Here is a 24,409-nt window from a genome sequence, read left to right as displayed (position 1 = left end):
ACACATGCATCTGTGTCTGTGCTAACCCCGCTGCTCAGTCTAGGTTTGGTGAGGAATCCAGCAAAACTACAAACACAGGGGGGCTAAAATGTTTGAACCTGAATGGAAAGGAAGCCTTGAAACTGTAGGGCTGCCGGTTTGTGAGGACTTAGAAAAATTCTGCTGAGGAAACACTTGTTTCCTACAGAGGAGGGGGGCTATACCCACAGCGTCACCTCTAGGCAGCACACTCCTCCTGCCTTTGCTCTGGGGCAGAACCCAAGAACATTTAGGGACACGCAGCTCCTTAAAGTAGTCAAAGCCAGATCTGTTTCCGGAAAGAGGGCAGCAGCTGGAGGGGAAAGGGAAATTTAATTTTATTTATTTATCTTTCCCTGCGAGGGCCGGGCGGAGGGGCGGTTTCCCGCCCAGCGGCCGCCCCGCTGAGGGGAGGGAGATGGCGGGCGGGCGGGTTCCCCCCGTGGGCTCTCCCCTTCGGCTCCTTCCCTCGGCTTTTCCCGTGCAAAGGGGGAAATTTGGGGCTTTGTCGGAAACCACAAGCGGTGCTCTAAGCCTTCTCACCCGGGGCGGTGAGCAGAGGGAAAGCTCAGCGGGTTTGGCCTCTCCCTTTAGGCTCCGTGTGCTTGTTTCACTTCTTTTCTCCTCCTCCTCCTGCTCCGAAGGCAGGTCTGCGAAAGCTTCTCTCGCAGGTTTGAAAATGCTGTGGTTTTGTTTTTTTTTGCATCGCTTGAAAAGCGTTCACCTGCAGACCACTTCTAAATAAACGCTAATGTCTGCGTATCTCCAGTTACTGTGTGAAGGAAGGTACGCTGCTTGCCCATCCGCCCTATGAACAAACAGGTCAGTACCTAAAATAAGCGGGTTTGATGTTTCAGGTAACTCGGAGGAAGGGATCTCAACATATAATATGCACTGGCATTCGTACAGATGTATATTTAACCTGGTTAAACTCAAAATGTTGGTGGCATGAAATTTAATCAGCTTACCTTTGCATTCCTTTTGCTTGAACTGGGGCGTAGAAAATGATCTTCCAGTATATCTGTGTGGTCCACGATACTCAACTGGCTGTGAAAAATACACGGCTGTGTTTCTGTCTTGCTTCAGGAGAATGTTTTAATAATGGGTTTCAACTGCTTTTTGATACTTAATTGAAATCTTATTTGGCTTTTTGTTAGCAAGCACGGGATGTTAGCTCCAGCGAGCTACTTGCCTTACACCTCTCTTCAACCCCTCTTTGATACCTCTGTAGATTTCAGTGAATGCAATAAAAATTACTGTGTTGCCTAGGATGTGTGAGACCTGGGTGAGGCTAGCTGAAGTTGGGTGCAGCCCTGCACTTCTGACCCAGTTATGTGAAATCTTCCACCGACGTGGGCAGTTCAGATGGTAAGGTGTTACCTGCGGGGTGACTTCAGGAGGGCATGGAGTCCTCCTTCTGACACAAAGCCTACTGCTGAAATGGGAAAATACATGTTATTCTCTGATGAAGTTGTCCTATTTGTCTTGTCCTACTAATGGGACAAGATTGTAGGAGGAATGTCTTAAGAGAAGCTCCTTTACCCAATATGCTCCCTATCAGAAAAGGTTTTTGAAATGAGAAAATGTGTCTAACGAAGATGAATCCCAATACAAGGAAAGCACGTGATAAAAAGGATATAGCAGAAAACATCTCAGCAGTCATCACGGGTGTTCTTGAGTGTTAATAGTATAATAATTATAATTGCTTCTCTCTTTAGTAGTGCTTTAGTTTTTCAAAGACTTCTTTGCCCTGAGTTGTTTTTTTCCCCCTTGATAATAACTTTTCTTTTCCAGCACTGTCAGTGCTTTGATCCAGGAGTGAATGGTATAAATTAGGTTGCAAGTAGGTAACTTCTCTTTCAGTCACCTTTCAATTATGGATAACACAGGCTGAAGAACTCACAGGGCTTAGAATATGGAAGCTGTGTGAAGAAGCACTTTATTCTGCCCTTCTTCCTCGGTCCTCTGGCTCTGGTTGGAGCTAAGGGGACAGACGATATGCTGCAGGTACAGTGGGACTAACGGGATGCCAGGACTAACCTGATATTTATATGCCAAAGTAACTAGTTTCTGGAAATGAGAAAGACAGGAAAGTTCTTCTTTTTGTGTTCCTCTGAAACTTCAATGCTTATCACCTACCACTTCTTTCCTCCTCAACCCTGTGGAGCGTAAAAATTTTTAATATAGGGTTTTCAGACTTGAAGGCCTTTTGAAGTGAAAAGCTGTCAGGCTAGGGACATGCAAAAATAAAGGATGAGTAGGAATAACAGGAAACCTCAAACGCATTTGAATTCTGGAAAACATTTCTAGAGGTTATAAGCACCCTTACCTTCAGTGTGCATGCTTCGTGTCACGTTTACATTGGTCTAGTATAACTACACTTTAGATTTATGTAGATTCAGTGCTTTTCATGGCAAGATTTTTGAGTTAAACTGTATATTTTTACTTTTTGAGTAGTACAGAAAGATAGTACCAGGCTCTGCATTAATACGTGTACAGACATACACACAAACCTACTTCATGATTGCATTGGCAGTTAGAATAAAGATGCCTGCTTCGATGTTCCTGAAACCTTCCTAGTTTCTTGCTAAAACAGCCTGTATCTAGTACAGACCATGACCTTGCATCTCTGGCAGGAACCTGCATTCATCTTCATTGAGCAGCTGCCAGCATCGTGTCTACGTGGCTGTGTCTCTGTCACAAGCACACGTGGGATGGGTGAGGGTGCTCTAGCCCCAGCCTGCCCGTTGCCCTCGTCTCCTGAGGCAATAGCAGGTGGGGAGCCTGCATCTACATGTCGGCACGGTGGGAGACGAGCAGACTGGCAGCTAAGGATGAAATCTGGCACCACGGGTACAACCGTACGCACACCCAGACAATGGCAAGTTAGTGATAGCAAAACACCAAGCAGTTCTTGGGAAGAATTTTCATGTAGCACAATTTACATTTTCATGTAGCACAATTTATTTGATGCAATGAGATTTTTTGAGGAGTCTTGACTGGGCCCCATCTCTTAAACACAATCACTGAATCCTTTCACGTTCCTTAAGCGTTTCCCCTTTTGTTGTTACAGGATGCTCACCAGAACTCCAAGCGTTGTTGCCCAGGTGTTCCTTCTCCTAAGCATAATTCTTGTCATTGCTATTGCAGTGATTCAGATAAATCAGCAAAAGATCCTCTCCCCGGGGCTTAAGGTAAGCCTTAAAATAGGTAAGGAGAGAGAACAATGTTTTGAATTGATATTTAATAATGTTCCTTTCTAAATGGCATTTTAATGCGAGTGACTTTACAGCCACAAATTAATGATTCATCACATCTTTGTCATGGGAAAACCGAGGCTGAGATAAAAAGAGAATTGGCCAAGATGACAGAGTAAGTCACTTGCAAAGCAGGAAAAGCGTTCCTCGGTTCAGTGTCTGTGATGCCTATCGCACAAAGGCTTCTCCAGGACTGAAAGGCCAAACACAAAAAAATGCCGCTGCTTTTTATTTTTTTTTTTGTCTGAGATTGGAAGTAGTTTTAAAATAATTTTGAAGTTATTTGAAGTATATCCTGGAGTTGAAATTCTGCTCTCAAGCGCAGCTTGAGAGGAAGGTTGTGCTGAAATCATTGCAAACCACTCCTGAGGCTCATAAAAGCATTCAGGCTGTAAGTGTGCATTTTCTGATTTACCACACGTTGGGACTTGCTGGCTGTTGACAGAAGCAAAGTAGCTTCATGAGGAGGGGCAGAGCAAGCTGAAAAAGACAAACACAAAGAATCTGGGAAGTAGGTTCAGGCTTTGCCTTGTGCTGCAGATTCTTCAATGAGAGAAAACTGAAGGCAAAGCTGTAGAAAGTGGCCTTCTGGAGCTGTTCAAGTGAATATCCCTGACGTGTTTTGGCCACAGCCAGGTTGGTTGAGTGGGAACAGTGTAAAATGCCTGTGAGGCCGTACAGAAGTGCTCACACAGGGCATTTTGCATTGGTTCAGGAAATTGTACTGCTCTTCGTGTTGTAATTTTGTTACTTTCGGGAAGCAGGATGGGAAATGCAGGGGAATCCTGAAGCAGGAGGATGGAAATGGGTCAAAAAGCCTCAGGGTTAGCTGAGGTAAAAATATTATTTTCCAGCTCTCCTTGGGCGTGATAGTTAGCACTAAAAATAGCCAAGTTAAAAGCTTCTGGTTGGCACTCGGGGCTGACTGAGGCTGGATTTAATTAATAGCCCTTGAGTAAATTTACCATTAGTGCGTTATGTGTGTGCAGAGCGCTCATCTGTCTGTTGAGGAGGGGGAATACGCCTCAGGTGTCTTTGCTCGAACAGAACCTGACGGCCTAGCGGATTGATAGTGGCCGAGGAACCTTTCGCCCTGTGGTTGATCGAGTTAAATACCAGCTGGGTAAATACGAGCGAGATTTTCATTATCCAGCAGCCCTCTGGGAGACAGGCTGATATTAGAGGTGACTCTGTGAGGGCCGTGAGTTTGCAGGTTTACGGTGGGAAGCCGGGAACTAATGAGGTGCAGAGGCTGAACGGTCTGCCACCTGGAGCAGCGACCTTCCTCGGTCAGATCTGAGGCTCTCCGGGGAGGCAGTGTGATGAAATGGATCGGGCTGCTGCTGCTGCAGCTGCTGATACTGCTCTGCAGCCAGATGGAGGCTCTCATTTTGCAGTATTGTTCGGCTCCTTCTGTCTTTTTTTTTAAAAAAAAAGAAAAAATGCTGACTAAGAAATGAGCCCTGTTAATGTGCACTTCCTACCAGTCAGATGATTTTGGAAGAGAGGGACAGCTGAGCTTACTTTCGGGAATCCCAAGGGGGATAAACAAATTTGCAATTTACTTCCACAAAATCCCAGAAGGCTGGGGTGGGATGGGACCTCCGGAGGCTGCCTGGCCCAGCTCACTGCTCAAGCAAGGCCACGTGGTGCAGGTTGCCCAGGGCACGTCCAGGCAGATTTTGGAGATCCAAGGAGGGAGACTGGGCAGCCTCTGCTAGTGCCCCATCACCCACACAGCACAGAAGTGGTGCCTGGTGTTCAGAGGGAACCTTCTGTGTTCAGTTCATGCCCACTGCCTCTTGTCCTGGCACTGGGCACCACCAAAAAGAGCCTGGCTCCATCTTCTTTGCAAAATCCTTTTAGGTATTTATCAACATTGATGAGATCCCCCCTGAGCTGCCTTTTCTCCAGCCCGAACAGTCCCAGCTCCCTCAGAGGAGAGGTGCCTGGGTCCTTTCATCACTTGGTAGCCCCACACTGGACTCTCCCCAGTAGGTCCAGGGCTCTCTTGTACCAGAACTGGACACAACATTGCAGGTGCAGCCTCACCAGCTTTCCTTCATGCTGTTTGCCTGCCTGGTTGCCAATTTTCTGCTGCCACAGAAGGAGGGGAAGAGGGTAAGAGTGATCTGGTGGGCAGTGGAGTGAGATGGAGAAGCCTGTACTTTAATCCTACAGAGAGCCCACGGGGAGAGAGAGCCTACTTTGGGCAGGTCACAGTAATATTTTTCATTTATTTCATAAATAAAAGTGGCATGATATCAATTCTCTTTCCCTCCCTTGTTGTCTCGCACTCTGGCACAGGCTGTTTTCAGAGCTAGACTCTCAGGTGGGCTGCCTAAGCTGCTCAAAGGGAAAGGTTTATGGCGGAATTAGAAAAGAACCAGGCTTGTTTCATCAATCTTCCCGTGGGCTATTCCGCATTTTTACCTCTCTGCTCATGACTTTATGGATCCCTGGGGCACCCTTGAATCTAAAGCCGGTGCTTAGGCACCAAGCCCTTCGTTGTCCAGCGAGTGTAGTTGGGATAATGGGAAAGCAATTTGCTGCAAAATTGGGTCTTAACACGGTGCTATAAATGTGTCTGTGTGGGTTTTGGACCCGATGCGGAAAGGAGATGAGCACTCTCCATTCCCAGTGCATTTGTGATGGAGGACATGTATCATGCTCTTTGCATTACACCCTTTGTTTTGCTTCTCTGATGGATTTCTGCCTAAACACCCGACACTAGCCAGGTAAATATTTACTCCTGTAAATATTTACAAGAGTGTGCTTGCACTTCCTAAAGGGTTTGATGAAGAAAAGTACGGCTGTACACAGGCCCTTATGGAGTCACTGTTTGCCTCTTGTTGCTTGTCTCCTAAGCTGTTATTTTTTCTCCCCAGTACGGAATAGTTCTCGATGCTGGATCCTCACGGACTACGGTCTATGTCTATGAATGGCCAGCAGAAAAAGAAAACAACACGGGAGTAGTGAGCCAAACCTTCAAGTGCAACGTGAAAGGTATGCTCGGACTGCAGTTCCTTGTTTCTTTCTAGCCTCCAAGAAAAGGTTGGCTGACAGCTTTTACTGCTTTTTGTTTTGTTTTGTTTTGTTTTTTCACTGTGTTTCCTTTTCAGTGCTGGGGAGCAAGCACTTCAGACTGTATCTGTATCTCTCTCTTGTCCTCTTGAGACAGTAGGGTGCTTTAATTTCCAGTAGGGTGCTCTGCTATTGAAGTTTGACAAATTAGCTTTTATTTTCCAGCGGTGTTAGTGGTGTTCAAAGAAACCTTTGCTGATTGAGTCAGGTTTCCTAGAGAAGCAGGGCTGGTGCAGTTTATCTGGCGTTATTCAGCGATTACTTTGAAAGAGGCAGCTGAGGGGGGGTTGTGCAAGGCACGCAGAAGCTGAACAGGAAGAGCTTGTCCTGGAGCTACAGAGACTAGAAAGCTAGGAAGCGTCTAATGAAATTATCAAGTAAAATAGCTCCATTGCAGAACTGCTTCTGACAGGATGTCGTAGCTGTGTCAGATATCCCTGTGTAGGTGGGCCTTTGACTCAGGAAGACCTGGAGTTGTGCGGTGCAGTTTGTTGTGGATTCCTTCATCATAACTTCCGAAACTCTTGGTCACCAGATGGCTCAGGCACAATCTGCCCTTAGGGAAGCCAGGTTGGCTGTCAGCAATCACCTCTTTATTTTCCATGTGCCTTAGTGTAGTTTCCAGGAGAATCTGCCCCATGATCCTGCTGGGCATCTCAGCTGGCCCCATAAAGTCTCAGTGCAAGTATTGTTGATCTCTGCTAATAACTGTGGCACTTGAGGACATTTTTTTCCTTCTCTCTCAATCATAATCATGTAAAATCCTGCATCCTGGTGTGTGTTTGGAGATGGATGTTCAACCTGCAGCCCTGGGGGTCCATAAGTAGCTGGGGGATGTGCAGGAGCAAATGGTTTCGTAACACTGCCAACATTTCTATCATCAGCATTAAGCACCTGTGGCCGTTCTCTGCAATTTTAGAGCAAGGAAAGGAAAACAAAAGTAATGTGCAGAGAAGAAATGTGCTGTCACGTGCCTGGTGGTGTGTCCTCACAGGCTGCAGGAGTGGCAGCCTGCCTGCTGAGGTGTTGCCTGGAGGGATAGTGGTGTGAGAAAGACGCACAGAGAATCTGAGTTACTGTTCTCCTCTAAAACTGACAGAGCAGTTCTTTGTGAATTGGCTTTAATTGCTTTAGGTTTTGTTTTTACCTTGGGGGGGAAAACAAAACATTGCAAAACAGAGGAGTCCAAGTTGCTGTGAACTGCCCTTGTTAGTTTCTGCCCTTGTTAAGTACTTCTGCCTTGTCTGTTCGAGCCAGCCCTAAATGAAAACCCTTTCATTATCTTGCAGTTAGCCTGTCCTGGTCAGGCCCTAAGCATCAGCAAAGCAGGTGCCTGCCCAGAAGAAATGGTCACAGCCCCGTGTCCTGCTCTGCCTGTTCCTAAACCAAGAGACCCAGGCTGCTGCCACCAAGAGGGAGTTTGGGGGCTGTTAGATGACAGCAGCTGCTGCCGAGTTTTCCTCTGACAGCTATTTTTCCAGCTTGAGGCCTGCCTGTGCTAGATTTAAAACTTTTAGAAAGCCTTATTCCAAAGCAGGGCTGGAATATCTAATGAAGACGTGGTGATGTCTGTGTGTAAATTCATACTCTGGAAGGAGAAGTGGTGGAAAGTGGAGGCTGTAGAGTCTCCTTTTGTATTTTTTCCTTTATTTTCTTCTTTACCAATGCAGGGGCGTATGTGGCTGAAGAGAAAAGGTTCCTCATTTAACTCGGAGAGCTGCCCTCTGCTTAGCTTGGGGTCGGGCTGCTGGGAGAGGTGGCTGTGGCGAGAGAAGTGGATGGGGATCTGGCAGGGTTGTTCTCCGTGTGGGGCAGTGGCTCCGTGGGAATGCCTGGGTTTCCCCGTGCGCCGCTTCCCGAGCTGGGGAAATTTGGTGAGGAATGTTGTGATTCACACCCGAGTTAAGCCTGAACAAGTTGAGGTCCTGCTGGTCCTCGGGGCGTTGAGCAATGGAGGAAAGCCTTTGATGTCAGGTGTTGAAGCAGGGACGCTTTGCGCTGACTCACTCCGGATATTGTAAGGCCTTGGAAGCTGGGAGGGCTGTGGAATACCAAGCACCAACCTGGACTTGTACCTCCGGGAGCCCAAGAGCCTTTTGTGTGCATCTGGGAACTTCACCAGCAGTTCCCTGCAGAAGCCTCTTTGTTTTATTGTCAGCTGAGAGCAATGAGCTGTAGAGGTGCCGTGGTTCCCACAACAACTGCGGCAAAACAGGTTGGGAAATCTTCGCCTTAGGTTGTGGAAGGAGGGATTTTCTCTAGTTTGGCAGATCAGGGGGATTTTACGTTCATTAGACATCTTAGTTTCTACAACATCTGCCAAAAGTAAACCTATTTTCCTCAGGAATGCAGCACTATTGCCATTATGGCATTAGATGGTTGTACTTACATATTTTATATACCATTTATATATAAAATGCAAGCAGTTTCAAATGTCTTCTCTGTCTCCCCCAGCTGAGCCAGTCACGACCCTGTTTATTCCTGAAGCAGCCCTAGCTTTCCGCCACCCTGTCCTTGTTTACAACTACAGGAGGAAAGGTGGAGCCTCTTTCTCATCACGACTGTTTGCATAATTAGGCTAATTTGGAGTTGGCAGAGCAGAATGCAATCAATCTACTTGTTCTCTTTTAGGCCCTGGTATATCCAGCTATGAGAATAACCCAGGAGCCCTTGCCAAACCCCTTGATGACTGTCTGAGTAAAGTCAAGGAGCGAATCCCCGTTCATCTGCATAAAACCACTTCTGTTTATCTGGGGGCTACAGCTGGCATGAGACTGCTGAGGTATCGTGCAAACCTGAACTCCCCTATATGCGTCCTAGCGGAGCAGGCTGTGCAGAAAGAAGGAGAAAAATGTCTTGGACACGTTTCTGTCCACTGGAAATTGCTCTTTGGAAAAGGAAATGGAGCCCAGCCAATTGAAATCAATTAATTTTCTTTATAGGGAATGGAGGGCTGTACAAAAGGGGAGGGCTCTGCTGTGCCATATTGAAAAGAAATGCTTGCTTTACTCTGGAGAAGGCAAGCGTTTAATTCTCTCTTCCAAAGCTACCTTAAAATCCAGCGTTGTGTAAGCAGATGATGTTTGTGCCTGTCTGAGGGCAGCAAAAGCAGATTAAAGCTACACACCGCAGAGCTTTCTTAGTGTGAGTGCGGTATAATGGGGCTTTTGGGGTCTCTCTGTGGTTTTAGCCATGGCACAAACTGTGTTTTACATGTTTGGTCTGTGACTGAACAGAGTGGGAGGAAAAATTTAGGGCTGTTCCAGCTCAGTTCACTAAAAAGTGTGTGTAAGAAACAAAATACCCATGAGCTCCTATGATAAAGAGTGAAGTTGGTACTCAGTGGGCGAGTTGCCAGCTGCAGTGAGGCTGGGTACCTGGCTGTTCCCTACAGTAAGCTTCCCCTTTGGGCTAAAACAATGTCCATTTTTTGTTAGGGTCTTCTTGAATTTCTAGTTCGTGAGGAATAAACGTGGAATTGCCTTTGCAGATGCTCAGTGTCTCGTGTTTTGTGACTCGCTTAGGTTGCAAAACGAAACAGCAGCCAACGAAGTCCTTGCGAGCGTTCAGCACTACTTCAGAGCCCAACCTTTTGAATTTAGGGGCGCGCAAATCATAACTGGAACAGAGGAAGGGGTGTACGGATGGATAACAGCCAACTATTTAATGGGCAATTTCTTGGAGGTGTGTGGAAAAAAAATGCATGCTTTTCTTTTCACTGCTGTCTCTGTTACAAAGGGAAAGCTTCATTTGTAGTTTCATGTATATAGAGAGAGGGAAATGCCTGTTGAAACATGAGCTGTAACTAATTTCACACTGTAACATCTTGTCCTGGCAGTAACTGAACAAAGCAAACGTAAAGGATACGATGTGACAGGGATGTGATAAAGGTAAAATTGTTGACCCACAAAGCAGGGCTCTTCCACAAATGACTTCAAGATGCCTCACACAGAAGAGGAGTTGCCTTGCCCTTAAGTGCATTGGTATGTTAAAATGTGCCAGGTGATGACTGTCAGGCAGGTGCTCCATGGCAGACAGCGTTTTCTCTGGGATTTTTTTCATTCCCAGTAAAAACAGTCCCAAGATGACCAGCAACTGCTTGTCCTGTCTGTATTTATGGCAGTCGTGTGCTGCTCTTAGCATTATTGTGCTTCTTCCAGATAGTCTTGCTAGGCTGTCATAAATTTCAAGCAGACCCCTGAGTGTTGCTCACTGTCTGGGCAGAACGGTTCCTGTTCAGTCCTGGCAATTAATAAGCAGGAGTTGGATGCTGGTGATCCAGGTGATAGCTCACGATCAACGTGCTGTTGGTTCCCACAAAATTAAGAAAAATTACATTAGAATCATGTGTTCTGGCACAGCTTTCCTCATTTCATGCAATAATGATGGCTTCGTCAACATCAGGGCGGTGCCAGTCTTCCACCACCTGAATTTTAATCGTGACAAGAATGGTGCTAAGAGTGGAATTAGGCTGGGGGCTGTTAAAGGGAATCTTTCACTGTAGGTTTTTCTCATGAGCATGTTTGCTAGTCCATAAAGTTTGTTTTCCCTTCTTCGGCATACATATTACCCTCGGTAAATAATACTACCGTAAATAAGGAGGTAGATAATGATGCAGAAATATATTCTGCTCTGTGGCTGTGTGGATCGAATAAAGAATTTGGGGAATGTTTTGGGTAGCAGGGAGAAGCACCAGCTGTGAATGGATGAGATTTATTGCCACTGCAGCTTCAGTGAAGGAAATGCAGATTAGGGGTTCTCGTTCCTTTTGACTTTGATGGAGATTTTGTTTGACTACTGTTTTTTTTTCACCCTATTTTCATTCTCTTTTCCTGTGTGATCTTTTAGTGTTTTATTCCTTTAATAATTCCTCTTGCCTTGAAACAAGCAAATCTTCATGCTGCTTCCATCCAGGTTTGTTCAAGATCTCACGGGTACCCAGAGACTTCAATTTCCTGCATTCTAGTACAGATATTGATCTGGCTAGTGCTTTGATTATTGTGCTGTCTTCTTTTTCCATCTTTCAACCTCCTTTTACTCTGTGAAAGTACATCCCTCACATCTAAAAAAACACAGAGCTAGGATTTTTCAGAAGGGGCGAAGGACAAAGGGTGAGGGGAATCTAAAATAAAGTGAGAAATAGAAAAGCTCAAAGGAAGAACAAGCAGATGATATTTCTAATTAGCTTTTCTTTTCTTTTTACATGTAGAGAAACCTTTGGAGGACATGGGTCCATCCATACAGAAAGGAGACCACGGGTGCCCTGGACCTTGGAGGAGCTTCCACCCAAATTTCATTTATCCCGGAGGTCTCTCAGGAGAACTTCAATAGCACCTTGCAAGTGAAGTTGTATGGTTACAACTACAATGTCTACACTCACAGCTTCCAGTGCTACGGGAGGGATGAAGCAGAGAAAAGGCTTTTAGCATTGTTGCTCCAGGTCTGTTTGAGACCCATTGCTGTGATGCTCTTGCAGCTGTTTGCTAATTGTCTGAGAAGGTTCTGAGGCTCGTGTTCTCTTCCCCTTGGTGAAGTTCAGAGACCCCAGTAAAAGCTCTGTGGTGCTTACTTGTGGACAAATGCACTTAGGCTTCAAAGATATTTGAATTTGTTAAAAGCTGGTTTGAGTTTTGTGTCATTTAACAAAAAGACCCAACAAGTCCTGTAGTTGTTTTGCTGATCTTGTCAATGATTTTTTGGGGGAAAGGAATTTCTATGAATTACGATGTTCAGCAACATGGGTTAAAATTTACACACATTTACACAACATGGGTTAAAAGATGCCTGTAGCTATTGTTCCAATAGGTCTTTCTTGCTTCTGAGTTGCCTTTATTGTTTTCCTTCAGAAATCAAGCACCAGCTCCAGCGTGGAAAATCCGTGTTACCCTCGGAATTACAACACTGCATTAACGGTGAAGTACTTTTGTGGCAGCCTCTGCACGCAGTCCCTGAGACCAGCAAATTATTACCCAAACCAGTCTGTGAGCTTCCGTGGAACTGGAGACCCAGGTCTGTGCCAGGAGATGGTTTCGTTATTGTTCAACTTCACTGCTTGCAGGAACCGAGAAGATTGTCCATTTGATAGAGTCCATCAGCCAAAAGTTAAAGGGAATTTTGTGGTAGGTTTGCAAACAAGCATTTCTTTTTTGAGCTTTTGATTTCTGTAGTTCTGAAAGTAACAGGCCTTTTCATCTACTCCTTTTCCATAGGCTTTCTCAGGATTCTACTATACAATTAATGCTTTGAATTTATCCGATCATTTTTCTCTAGCTGACTTCAATACAAGTATGTGGTTTTTCTGTTCACAGAACTGGACCCAGGTACGTAGTTTTCTTTATTTTTTTTGTATCTGTGAAATAGAGAGATAAAATAGACTGGAAAGTATTCAAAACTTTTCCGATCTATAGCAATGTTAACATTTGTTTTCCCACTGTGTTTCAAACCATGTGGTATTTCTGGCGTGCTTAAAGCTTGGAAGAGGTTTGAAAATTCCACTCACCACAACTCTAAGCCGAGTTTCTGGGCTGTAGCGAAGCATGGCCAAGCATTGCATGCTTTTTCCTGTTGTGATCTCTGAGCTTTATACATCTGAGATGTCTCTGAGGAAGCAAGGGGTGCTGCAGCTGAATTCACACTTGGGTGTAAATTTATGCCTTTTGGGGAATTGGAGATTGCTGTGATAGAAGCATTTTGAAGGCTGATAGAACAGGCCAGCTTAAACCTTAAAACAAAACTTAGCTAGACATTCGTTAGCAACACATTTCAATCGCACACATTATCAGTGTTATTGCTATATATTCGAAGCACTTAGCAGCTAACAATTGTGTCCTGTGTTATCAGCAAGCACACAGAACCACAGAGCTGATGCACTGTAGGTGGAACTCGAGCTAAACGGGAGCTAATGCTGCCCGTGAAGAACTTGTTCTGGTGGAAGGCAAATTGATTTCTCATTATCATCCCTGCAGAGTTCATATGAGGAAAAGACATAGCCTTTTTCTTTTTTTTTTTTTTTTTTTAAACCTAGAGTAAATTGATGGACCTGTTTTAAAATTGAAGGAAAGTGCCTCAGATCACCAAACAGGCTCCTTGTTTGCATTCATTTTGTTGCTGGCATTTCCTGCTGTAATTTGCCATCATCACAGCGTGATAGCTGGCTGCCACATGCAAGGTGCACTCCATCTGTGATCCTCTTTAAGAGATTTGTGGCTGCAGTTTACTACCACAGTTTTAACCACGCTGTAAAGATGACATGGAAAATTTAGGAACCATAACATCCTCAATCTTTTATCTGCAGTTTATGTTTATTTTATTCTATTTTATTTTTCCACCACATAAGCTATGTCACTGTCAGGGTCTTTGCACACTAAATCTTTATGTCTAGTTGCCCACGGTTTTACTTGCTGTTTCTGAACAATGCAAATAAATTTGAGTTAGAATCCAAAGTATTCTTATTTATAAAAACCCCAAAGTATTTATGTTTCACAATTTACGTGTTTAAACAAACGCCTTTTGCTTTCAGCTCCAATTCATGCTTCCTAAATTTGAAGAAACATATGCTAGATCCTACTGTTTTTCAGCCAATTTCATTTACTACTTGCTCGTACATGGCTACAACTTTGATGAAGGAAATTGGGCACAGATACATTTTCAAAAGGAGGTGAGTAATAATCATGTCCTCTTATGGTTACTTTAATCTAAAAATGTTTAGAAGAAGACCGAAGATGCAGCAGCTACAAAAATATAATGGTTGTAAATAGCCTTTATAAACAGTCGTCAAATGTTTGGCATAAAACAAAGCCACTTCTCAAGCCTCAGTACCAATTTCAGCGTGATTTCAGAGGTTGCAACGTTACTTGGTGAAGCTGGCTAGATTCTTTTAAAAAGCTTTAAGAATGGGTCGAATAATACTGTTTTCAACCTTGCCCCAGTTTGTTAAAGTACTGGCTCCCTCAAGGCCTGAAACACCTCTCCAGTCAAGGTCAGTGAGCTATCCCTGCCGAACTGAACAGGGGAACTCCCACGTTTCTTTCTTCCCTGACCTCCAATTTTCCTCCTAAAAAAAACAACAAAAAAAATGAAGTATTTGGGGTGAAGTAGTATACATCCATTCTAAAGCTACCTCTGAGAAATCCTTCCTTCCAAATCAGAAAGTGTGGCCACTGGGTAAATCTGGCTGCTACATCAGGAAGCGTGGTCCCTGCAGTGCTCTGGGACTCCATCCTTTCCCCTCTGCTGCTGTACAGAGCATTCTGGTAAAACCCTCTCCCAGGCTGCCTCTTGATCTCTGTACAGTCTGGAGATGCCTCAGCACTGGCATGTGAAAACGACAAATGAATGGTTGTGGATCTTCACGTGGGAGGCTCTTAAATGCAGGCTATGCTGACAAGCTGTTGCCGAGAAATCACAAGCAGTGCTTTCTGAACAGTCACACTCGATTATTGGCGTACCGAAGAATTAAATAGGATTATCTAGACTTATTTGGTCCTCTAGAGGGGTGTTCAACGTTTAGCCCTTCTGCCAGGAAATCAGCGAAGCTTACTTTGGGATCTTAATCTGGACCTGGAGAAGGGTGGGTTTGTAATCTTTTGTACATATCTTTTGTTGCCCCCAGCAAGTGGGAGCAGCCAAACACGGCAGTATTTTGCTGTATTTTGCCAAGACTGTAAAAATACTGAGCAAAAGGAAAACCCAAAGGGCTTATCTGAAATGAACGCTTCCGTTAACTACAATTTGCACAGGGGAAATCATGAATCTCCAAGAGGCAAGACTGCATCCTCTTAATCAGAGCTGCCCCTCAAAGAACTGAAAATAGTAAGATTAAGATATCCCTGAGATGGTAAAGTATTTGCCTCTAAGAGAATATATTGAGAAGCGTGGAGAGCTTTTTGGTCTTTGCTAAAAGCATATTTGCTTTTAGTTAGTGACCACAAATCAATGAAAGAATCTTAACCAATGCTAAGCTCTGGGCCAAATCTAGAACTAGATGATTTGCAGAAGTCCTGAACCCCATAATGAGAGCTTTTTCCCCTCTCCTAGCAATGAGGAATTACCTCAGTCCATCTCACTGCTTTTCTCAGTCATATTTTAGTTCCTGTTGCTGTAGCTTTCTCAATATCAGTTAAACAAAAGGTATTGGGGTACACATCACTACAGAAATGAGCTAATGTTATAGGCCCATATGGTCTCCTTCCTACAACCAATAGCTGACTGGTTGAAACAGTTCATTCAAGACATTAACTTTACCCAGGCCTCCTCTTTGTCCATGTCAGTTGGACTCTTTTCTTTTTAATAATTATTTATTATTTTTATTTGTTTGAATTAAATAACATCCTAGGATTTGGCTGAGATGGCTGCTAATTCTAGGAATTAACACAATAGTGCTGACGTGTTTCATGCACAGAACATCCCATAATTGGCTGCCTGCTGACGTATCACACATCCTTGCACCAGTCCATCTCATACCTGTGTCTCATGTCTTTAGCCCAGTGATCATTACTTTTTTTTTTTTCAGTTCCAGAAAATGCTAATCTAAAATGGTTCTATATTTCTCCATACACCCCACTATTATTTTTTTCTCTGATAACTTAAAAGACAGTTGCCAGCAGGAGCCGCTCAGCTTTTGGAACCTCTCTTTGAACATTTAACGGGACTGGGACTCTTTTATCTGCATTTCAGGTTGGTAACAGCAGCATAACCTGGTCACTCGGTTACATGCTGAGCCTCACAAACATGATTCCAGCAGAAAGCAAGATGATCCAGCTACCTCTGAAACCTCCTTTGTTTGCTGGGCTCCTCATCCTCCTCACAGCTACGGCCCTGTTGTGTCTTCTCTTCCTTGTTTACGTGTGTATCGTGTCACGTAATCGGAAGGACATCAGTCGTGTGGAATACGTGTTTACTCCAGAATGAGTGAACTCAACTACAGGCTGAAAGAAGAATCTTCCATGCCGTGAAGTTCTGTAGGACTTTGTTGTTGAAGAACACAGGGAGAGGTTAAGACAGGCAACAAGCCCTGAAAAGACCAGAAGCGTAAATAAAGGAGACAAAAGGCACTCAGGAACCTGTGATATGGCGAACTGGAGTGCTTTTGAAATGTTTTGGCAGTTGTTTCTGTAAAACTAGTTTGTCCAGTGCGAGGCAGATAAAGCAAGGGCAGCTACGCCACTTTGCTTGTTGAGGTTTAAATAGCCTCTTCTTGTCAGGTCTGTCTGAATTTTTGCCCATTAACTCCGTGCTAACAGGTAAAATCAGATGGGGATGTACTGGATCAATGATGGCAGTTGTTTAAGATAAAACTGAAGAGTGAGTCAGTGAAAACTGTGGGAGAAGAGAACGTAGTGGCTGTTCTCGTGTAGTGCTGACACAAATCCCCCAAACAATCCAACTTCTGAAACTGGAACAAAGGCTGGGTAATCACACAGACCGAGGGGAACAGCACAGCTGGGACAGAATTGTTTTTATTGCTATTCCAAACCGATTGAGCCCTGCCACATGAAGGTGTAGTAAATTGCCAACATCTGCCAAGCCCATGTTAAAGCTGAGCTATAGTTTTGGTACGACTGAGACCTCAGAATGCCTCTGTGACTGCACTTAAGGTTTGCTTTGAAGGTGGAACAAAATCTTTTCAGGCTTCAGTAATGAAACCTAATTTAAATGCATCGCAGTTACCTCCAGAAACCTGGAGTGTTTTTAGTGTCTTTTTTTCTCTAATATCCTCAACAGAAACATTTCTTGTAGTTCCTCCTGCCGGCTTGTATTTCCCGTGGCCTGTGCTCTCAGTTGCAGTCTGTACCAGCTTGTCACGTACGTATCATTTTGTCTGCCTTGGATCTTCTGAAGCATTAGCATGAGTATGCCAAAATTTAAGCCCTTCATTCCTGGCCAAGAGGATTGGGAGCCAAGCTGTAGGCCAGCAGAGCTCCCTTTGTGTAGCGGGTTCAGGAACGTGTAGCTGCAGTCCCAGCTGCTGCCCTCAGCTGTAGTGCCTTCATCAGCCCCTCCACAGTGTTTCCACCACAATTTTGCCTCCTGGTCCTTCACGGGCAGTGCCTCTTTCCTCTCTCTGACTTTTGTAGCTTTGGCTTTCCTCAGCTGGCTTCTGAACAAAGCCTCCGAAAAGACTCCTGTGTCATCTGCCATCTCTTCCACTGGCACAGTGTTTTTATTCTGTTTTTATTCATTCCTCTTAACACTGCCTTGACGTCATCTGTGGAGCTGTGAGGGGGACATTTCTGAAGGGCTTTCGAGTTTCATTTTGGCAATGAAGAGATTGTTGTGCTGTTCAGGACCTGCAAGAAGAGAAAAAGCACCTCCACTTCTCTTCTGTCCTTCTACAACCTCCTTTTGCCCAGGTTCACTACCTACACGGAGCTGCGTTCACCCACCATATTCCCCCAACTATCCTACAGACAGCCGCTGCCAAACGTTTTGATACATCCCTCCTTTTCCAGCCTCTCCAGGATTGCTCTCCTCTTCGTGTATTTACCCTTGCATCTCTGCTTCTCTGAAGGTACGGCTACCCCTTTCTTGCACTGAAATTTTCAGCGTGAAGAAGTGTAAACTAAAAGGGAGGTTGCTGCACTCAGCATCTATTGGTAACTGGCCCACGAGTCCTTACGTGTTGCAGCTTCCACGCAGATATTTTGCATGTAAGAGATCTTATGTGCTGATGCGTACGCTCAAAATTCAAATTAACATTGAATTATGAATTCCAGTGGCATGTTGGGTGTTTTCTATCCTGACTTCAACTATTCCCTGTATTGATTTGGTTGTGAGACGCTCAGAATTCAGCCTTCGTATATGCCTTTACTCTATCAGTGTGACAGCCACCTGATTGAGAACTCAGCCTTGTGTCTCCTACCGGTTTTAGCTGGGAAAGCTGACAAGGTTGACCTTCAGCACCACTGTAGCTTGCAGCTTCTTCTCAGCCAGCACCACGATCACCATTCAGTGTCACAGCGAAAAAAAAATTGCTCAGACACAGCCAGCTTGGCTCTCCTTGGCTGTGGTGGCTACGTCTGGAGGAGAGGTGGAGCAGTGGGGCTGGTCGCCCTACCTAAATCCGCCCCGATCAGCGGGTGTAACACCCGGTCACCTGGAAATGAACAGGTCCCGTGGGGGGCCAGCGAAGTGAACAGCGTTTACAAGCATGTACAAACTCCAGCTCGTGTATCTTTTGTACTCTTTACTGCTTGCTTACAAAGATTAATAAAATTAAATGGTGAAAAGCTAAGCCAACTGGACTCTTTTCCCACCTTTTGTCAGTCCCGGTACTTTCACATCCAGCTAGACAAGTTATTAGAGTGACGGGAAGACTCTGACAATAGCAATTTTCAGAGCTTGCTTCAGAGGCACTTCCTAATTAGCACAGGCAGTAGATGAAGACACAAATTGATTACAAAAAGAATCCTCAGGTGTTGGGAATAGGGACGGGAATGTGTAATGTGAAGCAGAACTTTAAGCAAGCCCCAAAAAATTAATCCACCAGAAGAAACAGCTGAGAGAGGAAATACCCACGGACATTTCTGAAGGGGGAAAAAGTGATAAACTTCTCCTAAAGCAACACGCAAACGTGGCAAAAGAAAGCAGTAACTGGTAGTGCATGGCATAATTCAGCATTGATGGAGGAGAAAAGCCGTCAAGAGAACAGAAAAAGAAAATCACTGAGTGTAATAGTCAATTATACCCCAATTTAGGGAGTTCTTATTCTTTATTATTCAATTATTTCAGAAACAATTTATGTTCAGTTGAATGGAAATGAAGACAAAAATATCACAAATTGTGCTTGCCTGTACTTTATGTTTTTCTTATGTGCAATAAGAAACACAAAATCTGACTTTGTGATTTTTGACTCTGCTGCATTTTTGCTCTTGAATTGTTTCCATTGCTTGGTGTCCGGGCACAGCCCAACTTTGGTGTTTTCTGTGATGCCTCTTCTATGTGTTTGTGATCCGAACAGGTGCAGGAGCGCACCCGTGCAGGTTGGAGTTATGCAGAGCAGATGCAGCCCTCACGTACTCAACAAATCATCTGTGCAATCACCACTGGCATTTGAGTCTCTCTGCCGCAAAACCAGCAGAGATCATTAAAAAGAGCAAGATTTTAGGTAACCCCCCTTCCTTCCAATTACTAAATCCCAGCAGGTTTGTTGCACCGAATGAGGAGAAGGATTTTTCCGGATCGCTACAGAAGAGAAGAATCCAAAAGCCATTACCTACTGCCTCGACCCAGAGCAAAAATAACGGGATTAATACAGGCAGTAATGTATCACTATCATAAAGCACGCAGTGAATTCTTGTTGTAATGGTATTCTAGATGGGACTTTCAAACATCCCTGATGGAGTTAAGTGCTCTTTAATGTTTTTATGATCAGTTCCCCAGGCGCTTGCATAATAAATACATCAATTAAGTGCTTTTTTTTTTTTTTACCTGCTCTATTTTACTGTACAAACAACATCATACATGCAATAAACACTGCACCTTTAGACAGCTCACACTTCCTACAGCCCAATTGGGATATTTATTTCCACTGTTGACAGCAGACCTCGTGGAATGCAGGTCAGACCGACTTGCCATCTGCGATCTGCCGTACGTTGTGCTTAGGCTTTGCTGCTCTGAAAAATTTCCTTACAGCAAACGTTTTTGGCCAAAATCTGTGGGATGCTCTTGGGCTGGTCACACCTCAGGACACCTCTCCAACTCGATCATGACATCGGCAGCGCCACTTCAACAGTGTCAGGCTGGGGAAGACCCGTTCTGCAGGATCGCCGAGCGTGCCCTTGCATCTTCACTCTCTAGGAAACGTGGCAAGAGGTGTGGAGAGATACAGTAAGAGCAGCCCAACGCTTGTCTCTGGGGGTGCCAAGGTCCAAGAAGAGAACGAATGCATCCTCCTGGCCACCAGGTGACACTAAACTGAAGCATAAAGCTGCTTTTACCCTAGGAGGTTGTCCTGAACACGCTCTCCTACCTACAAGTTCATTCTGCATTTCTCTATGGTGCCTAGGGTAGGGCAGTGCGTACCGCCACGGAGCCATTCTTCCAAATTCGGGCTCAGCTCTGCACTACGATACGAAAACATACATAATTTATTATTTTTTTTTTTAATCTATGCCCTTGTTAAAGCGCTCTGCCTTCCGAAGAGCAGGGTCACTTCATCTAGGGGTCTTGGGGGGCACGTTCAATTGCACTCTATCTTGGTATCTCTGCTATCTCCTCCGGAGCTCAAACCCAACCAGATCAGCCTCTGGCACAGCACGAGCACGTCCCCTGGCTGTGCTGCGTCCCTGCAGCATCACTCTGCCATCGGTGCCACCCCTCAGGGGGCCCTACCCCCAAACTCCCCCTTGCCCTATATCCCAAGACAGTAGCACAGCCTCCATTTCCCGCGCCGCCTCGCGCCGGCGCGCCGGCGCCACCTTAGCCACGCCCCCCCCGCCTACAGAGTGATGATGCGGGCTGCGCGCATGCGCAGTGCCCCCTCCGCCGTGAGGGCCCATCCGGTGGCGCCGAGCCAGCCCTTTCCTTTCTGCCGCCGGCCGCCATCATGGTACGGGCGGGCGGCGCCGGGGCCCGGCGGCTTCGGGGCTTCCCCGCGCCTCAACCGCTCCTGTGGGGGCCGTGAGGGGACCGTGAGGGGGCTGTGAGGGATGGGGCGGCCGTTAGGGGGGTGTGGGGGTCGAGGGGTGTCGTTAAACGGTGACTAACGGCTGCCCCCCCCCCCCCCCCCCCTTCTTTCTCCTCCGTCCCTCAGGTGTTCAAGCGCTTTGTGGAGATCGGGCGCGTCGCTTTCGTCGCCTTCGGGCCGCACGCCGGCAAGCTGGTGGCCATCGTGGATGTCATCGACCAGAATAGGGTGAGTGGAGTGGGGGGGGGGGGGTCCCGGCACGCTGCCCCTGCGCTGGGGGTGGTGGGGTGGTCGGAGAGTGGTCCTGGGGAGAGGGGTGAGAAAAATGAGCAAATGGTGAAAAAAATGAGGTTTGGGAGTGTTTAGTGTGGGTGAGAGGGGAAGGAGCACGTGTTGGGGCTGCCAGGGTGAGCGCCGCCCCGTGTGGGGCCTCAGAACACGTGGCTGATGGGCATAAAGCTGAAAAATGCACAAAAGCACCCAGGCTGGAGGAGACCTCCGAGATCACTGAGCTCAACCTCTGACCTGACACTAACCAGCCCTCCACTAACCCACATCACTGAGCTCTGCATCTAAACGCCTCCTAAAGACCTCCAGGGATGGTGACTCCACCACTTCCCTGGGCAGCCCATTCCAATGCCCAACAACCCTTTCTGTAAATAAGTTCTTCCTAAGTGGCACTTACGTGTGCTGAAAATAAATGCTTGATCCTGGAAAAGCTTAAAAAAAAAATACGAATTATGAGATTAAAACCAAACATTTTCTCCTCCTTTCCAGGCCCTGGTCGATGGCCCCTGCAGCGGTGTCAGGAGGCAGGCCATGCCCTTCAAGTGCATGCAGCTGACTGACTTTGTGATCAAGTTCCCGCACAGGTGAGTGTTCGTTTTGTAGGCAACAAGCTCTCACTTCACTCCTGAATTATGTGATCTGATGAAGAGCACTTGTACGTTGTTAAATCAATGCATTAGTGTGTATGCAGCTAAAATTGGGCAGACTGCGTTAGGACAGTTGAGTACGTTTAAGTTTTGATTTTCACTGCTGGCTAATAACTGGAGAGAAGGAAACAGCAGACTGGCCTAGGCAACTTGCAGGTAGGTGTGGGCTGCAAGGATTTTGGGGAAGCAGTTACAGTAATACTGGGCAGCTTTGCTTTTGCTGTTACACAGGTTGCCTTCAGACATTAAATAAGTTACCTCCCCGCAGAGCTACACTGGAATTGTAGGAGGCTGAATCTGCCCTCTTCTCTCCAGTGTAGGTACTATTTAAATTTGTAATTTAGAAACAAAAAATGTTGCCTCTGTGATTCAGGAGTGTTGCTAGGAGCGTTAATATGCCTCTTGAAATCACTTATATGCTTAGTTCTAGCAAAGCAGTTACATAAAATATTAATCAGGCCACAGAGAGTTATGTGGCATTGGCTTAAACTAGGCATCTGAAGGAATGTAGAGGGATGATCTTGGGTGTAATTTGATGGGCTAGCTTTAGAGATTCTTTTTTTGGAAAGACTGTGAATATAACTCTGTGACTGTTGTAATGCAGTGCTCGTCAGAAGTGTGTGCGACGTGCCTGGGAGAAGGAAAATATAAATGAAAAATGGGCAGCAACAAGATGGGCAAAGAAGATTGAAGCCAGGGAAAAGGTACGGAATTTGATTGGATGTGTAATGTACTTTGTACTGCTTCTACTCATGAAAATTAGGTGCTGGTAAATTATGTATTTTTTGTTGCTTAGATTAAAAAAAAAAAAAAGGTGTAGATTAAAATCTCTATCAGTTTTAATTTCTTGTAGTTTTATTGTAAAGGTATGTTTTGTTCAGTGATCACAACTTGTAGTTTCACATCCTTGCTTCCCAGTGAAGGCCTGTAGTGAACTCCTGGTAGGTGTGTAGCTAGACCTTGTTTGCAGATGCTCAGAGTTACTTGTGGAATGTTTTGAAATTCTGAGTTTTATAACTTAGGCATGTGTGTATCAGAGCCTCATTTTTTTTTTTTTTTTTTTTTTTCTAAACAGAAAGCCAAAATGACCGACTTCGATCGTTACAAGGTTATGAAAGCAAAGAAAATGGTGAGTGTGGTTTCCTTACAGGGTTTCTGCTTGTAGGCTTCGCTTTATAGTCATACACAGATGTTAGTAGCCTTGCTTTTATAGTTGGTTGGCACAAAGCATGTGAGTGCCTTGAATTCCGATGCCTCTTGGGCCACCAGTTCAGTCACTGATCAAAGCTGAGTTGATATGATCTGTGCATTGGTGTTCCTGGTTATAGCTGAGGAAGGAGATGAAATAGAATATTCTTGATTGGCACTGATAATATTTCATTCTGTAACAAACTCCTCACTCATGGGATATCGGGATGTCCAAGTTGCCAGCCAGTGATGTTGGCCACTTTGTAGAACAGTTTTAGGTAGGATTTGACACTTAGGATGTAACACACGTTAAATCTTTTAACGTAACTAAAATATAATCAGGTTAGCAAAGGATGATCATCAAAAAGGGCAGAACATGAAAGATCAGAATTGAAATCAAGGAATAATACTTTTGAACTGTTAAGAGTCTTCATTTTGATTAATAGTATTTTTGTTTGTTCTTGCAGAGAAACAGGATCATTAAGCATGAAATCAGGAAGCTCCAGATGAAGACTTCTAAAAAAGTCAAGAAGACAGAGAAGAAACAGAAATAAAATGAGCTTCTAGTTATGTTTTACTTTGTGTCCATGTTCTGATTCTTCAGAAATGACAAATGGATCTAAATTGTAAACATAAGTTCATTTTGCTCCTGACCAAGAATTGTCTGTCTCGTTTATTAATGTCCCAAGGGTTGGGCTCAAGGGTTTCTCTGAAGCACACAGGAATGTTTGTGTCACGTCATGTTGACCATACAGACTGTGCTCAGTACTCTGTGCTCAATACTGTTTGAAATATTTGCATACTTTGGTATTCAAAATAGTTTAGGTCCTTAGACATTTTTAAAGTAATCTGCTATTGGATAAACAAAATTTCGAGCACAGTCCTTGGTGTGAGAAATGATCAATTAAACCAATTTTTCTGTGTAATTTCAGGCCAATTGGAAATGCATCTTCTGGTTAGAATGCAGGTACGTCAGTGCTTGAGAGACTAACAAATCGCTGTTCTTAACTACTTAAAAAAACACATCCCACAACCAAAAACTTTGTATAAGCAGTTTCCTGGGATACTTCCATACCCCAGAAGTCTAAAAGCATACAAGTTGTACTGTAAGTACAGTCGTAATAATGAGAGGTATATTAACAAGACAAAAATTGGTGACTTCCTTTACCGTGCTTGCTTTTCAGAATGTTTGAAGTTGATGGCTTACATCGATACCTTATACCTTGCCCTAATTACAGTTCCTTAAACTATGCAGCACACAATTACTACTTTTTAATCAAAACCAATAAGCAAAAAGGGGC

The 24,409-nt window shown here is 44.8% G+C and overlaps 2 protein-coding genes across 3 annotated transcripts; both read left to right on the top strand.

Moving 5' to 3' along the window:
- Window positions 1-409: 409 nt before the first annotated feature.
- Window positions 410-16,411, top strand: ENTPD3 (ectonucleoside triphosphate diphosphohydrolase 3). Its single transcript, XM_084511699.1, has 11 exons — window positions 410-689; window positions 788-840; window positions 3,092-3,212; window positions 6,164-6,281; window positions 8,991-9,141; window positions 9,884-10,043; window positions 11,569-11,799; window positions 12,206-12,478; window positions 12,569-12,679; window positions 13,879-14,016; window positions 16,035-16,411. Exons 3-11 carry the CDS (start codon window positions 3,093-3,095, stop codon window positions 16,266-16,268), a joined length of 1,536 nt encoding a protein of 511 aa, XP_084367825.1. The 5' UTR covers window positions 410-689; window positions 788-840; window position 3,092; the 3' UTR covers window positions 16,269-16,411.
- A 4,327-nt stretch (window positions 16,412-20,738) lies between these two features.
- On the top strand, window positions 20,739-23,761 carry RPL14 (ribosomal protein L14). 2 transcript variants are annotated; one of them, XM_084511697.1, is made up of 6 exons: window positions 20,739-20,907; window positions 21,112-21,213; window positions 21,763-21,857; window positions 22,525-22,624; window positions 22,996-23,049; window positions 23,576-23,761. In XM_084511697.1, the coding sequence occupies exons 1-6, from the start codon at window positions 20,905-20,907 to the stop codon at window positions 23,660-23,662; spliced, it is 441 nt and encodes a 146-aa protein (XP_084367823.1). In that variant the 5' UTR covers window positions 20,739-20,904; the 3' UTR covers window positions 23,663-23,761. The 2 variants fall into 2 exon arrangements, with proteins under 2 accessions (XP_084367823.1, XP_084367824.1); XM_084511698.1 differs by lacking the exon at window positions 22,996-23,049 and having other exon boundaries at window positions 20,740-20,907; window positions 22,525-22,645; window positions 23,555-23,761.
- The last annotated feature ends 648 nt before the right edge of the window (window positions 23,762-24,409 follow it).

The sequence above is a fragment of the Aythya ferina genome, assembly GCF_964211825.1.
Source record: "Aythya ferina genome assembly, chromosome: 2".
NCBI lineage: Eukaryota > Metazoa > Chordata > Aves > Anseriformes > Anatidae > Aythya > Aythya ferina.
This window is presented reverse-complemented; position numbering and strand designations above follow the sequence as displayed.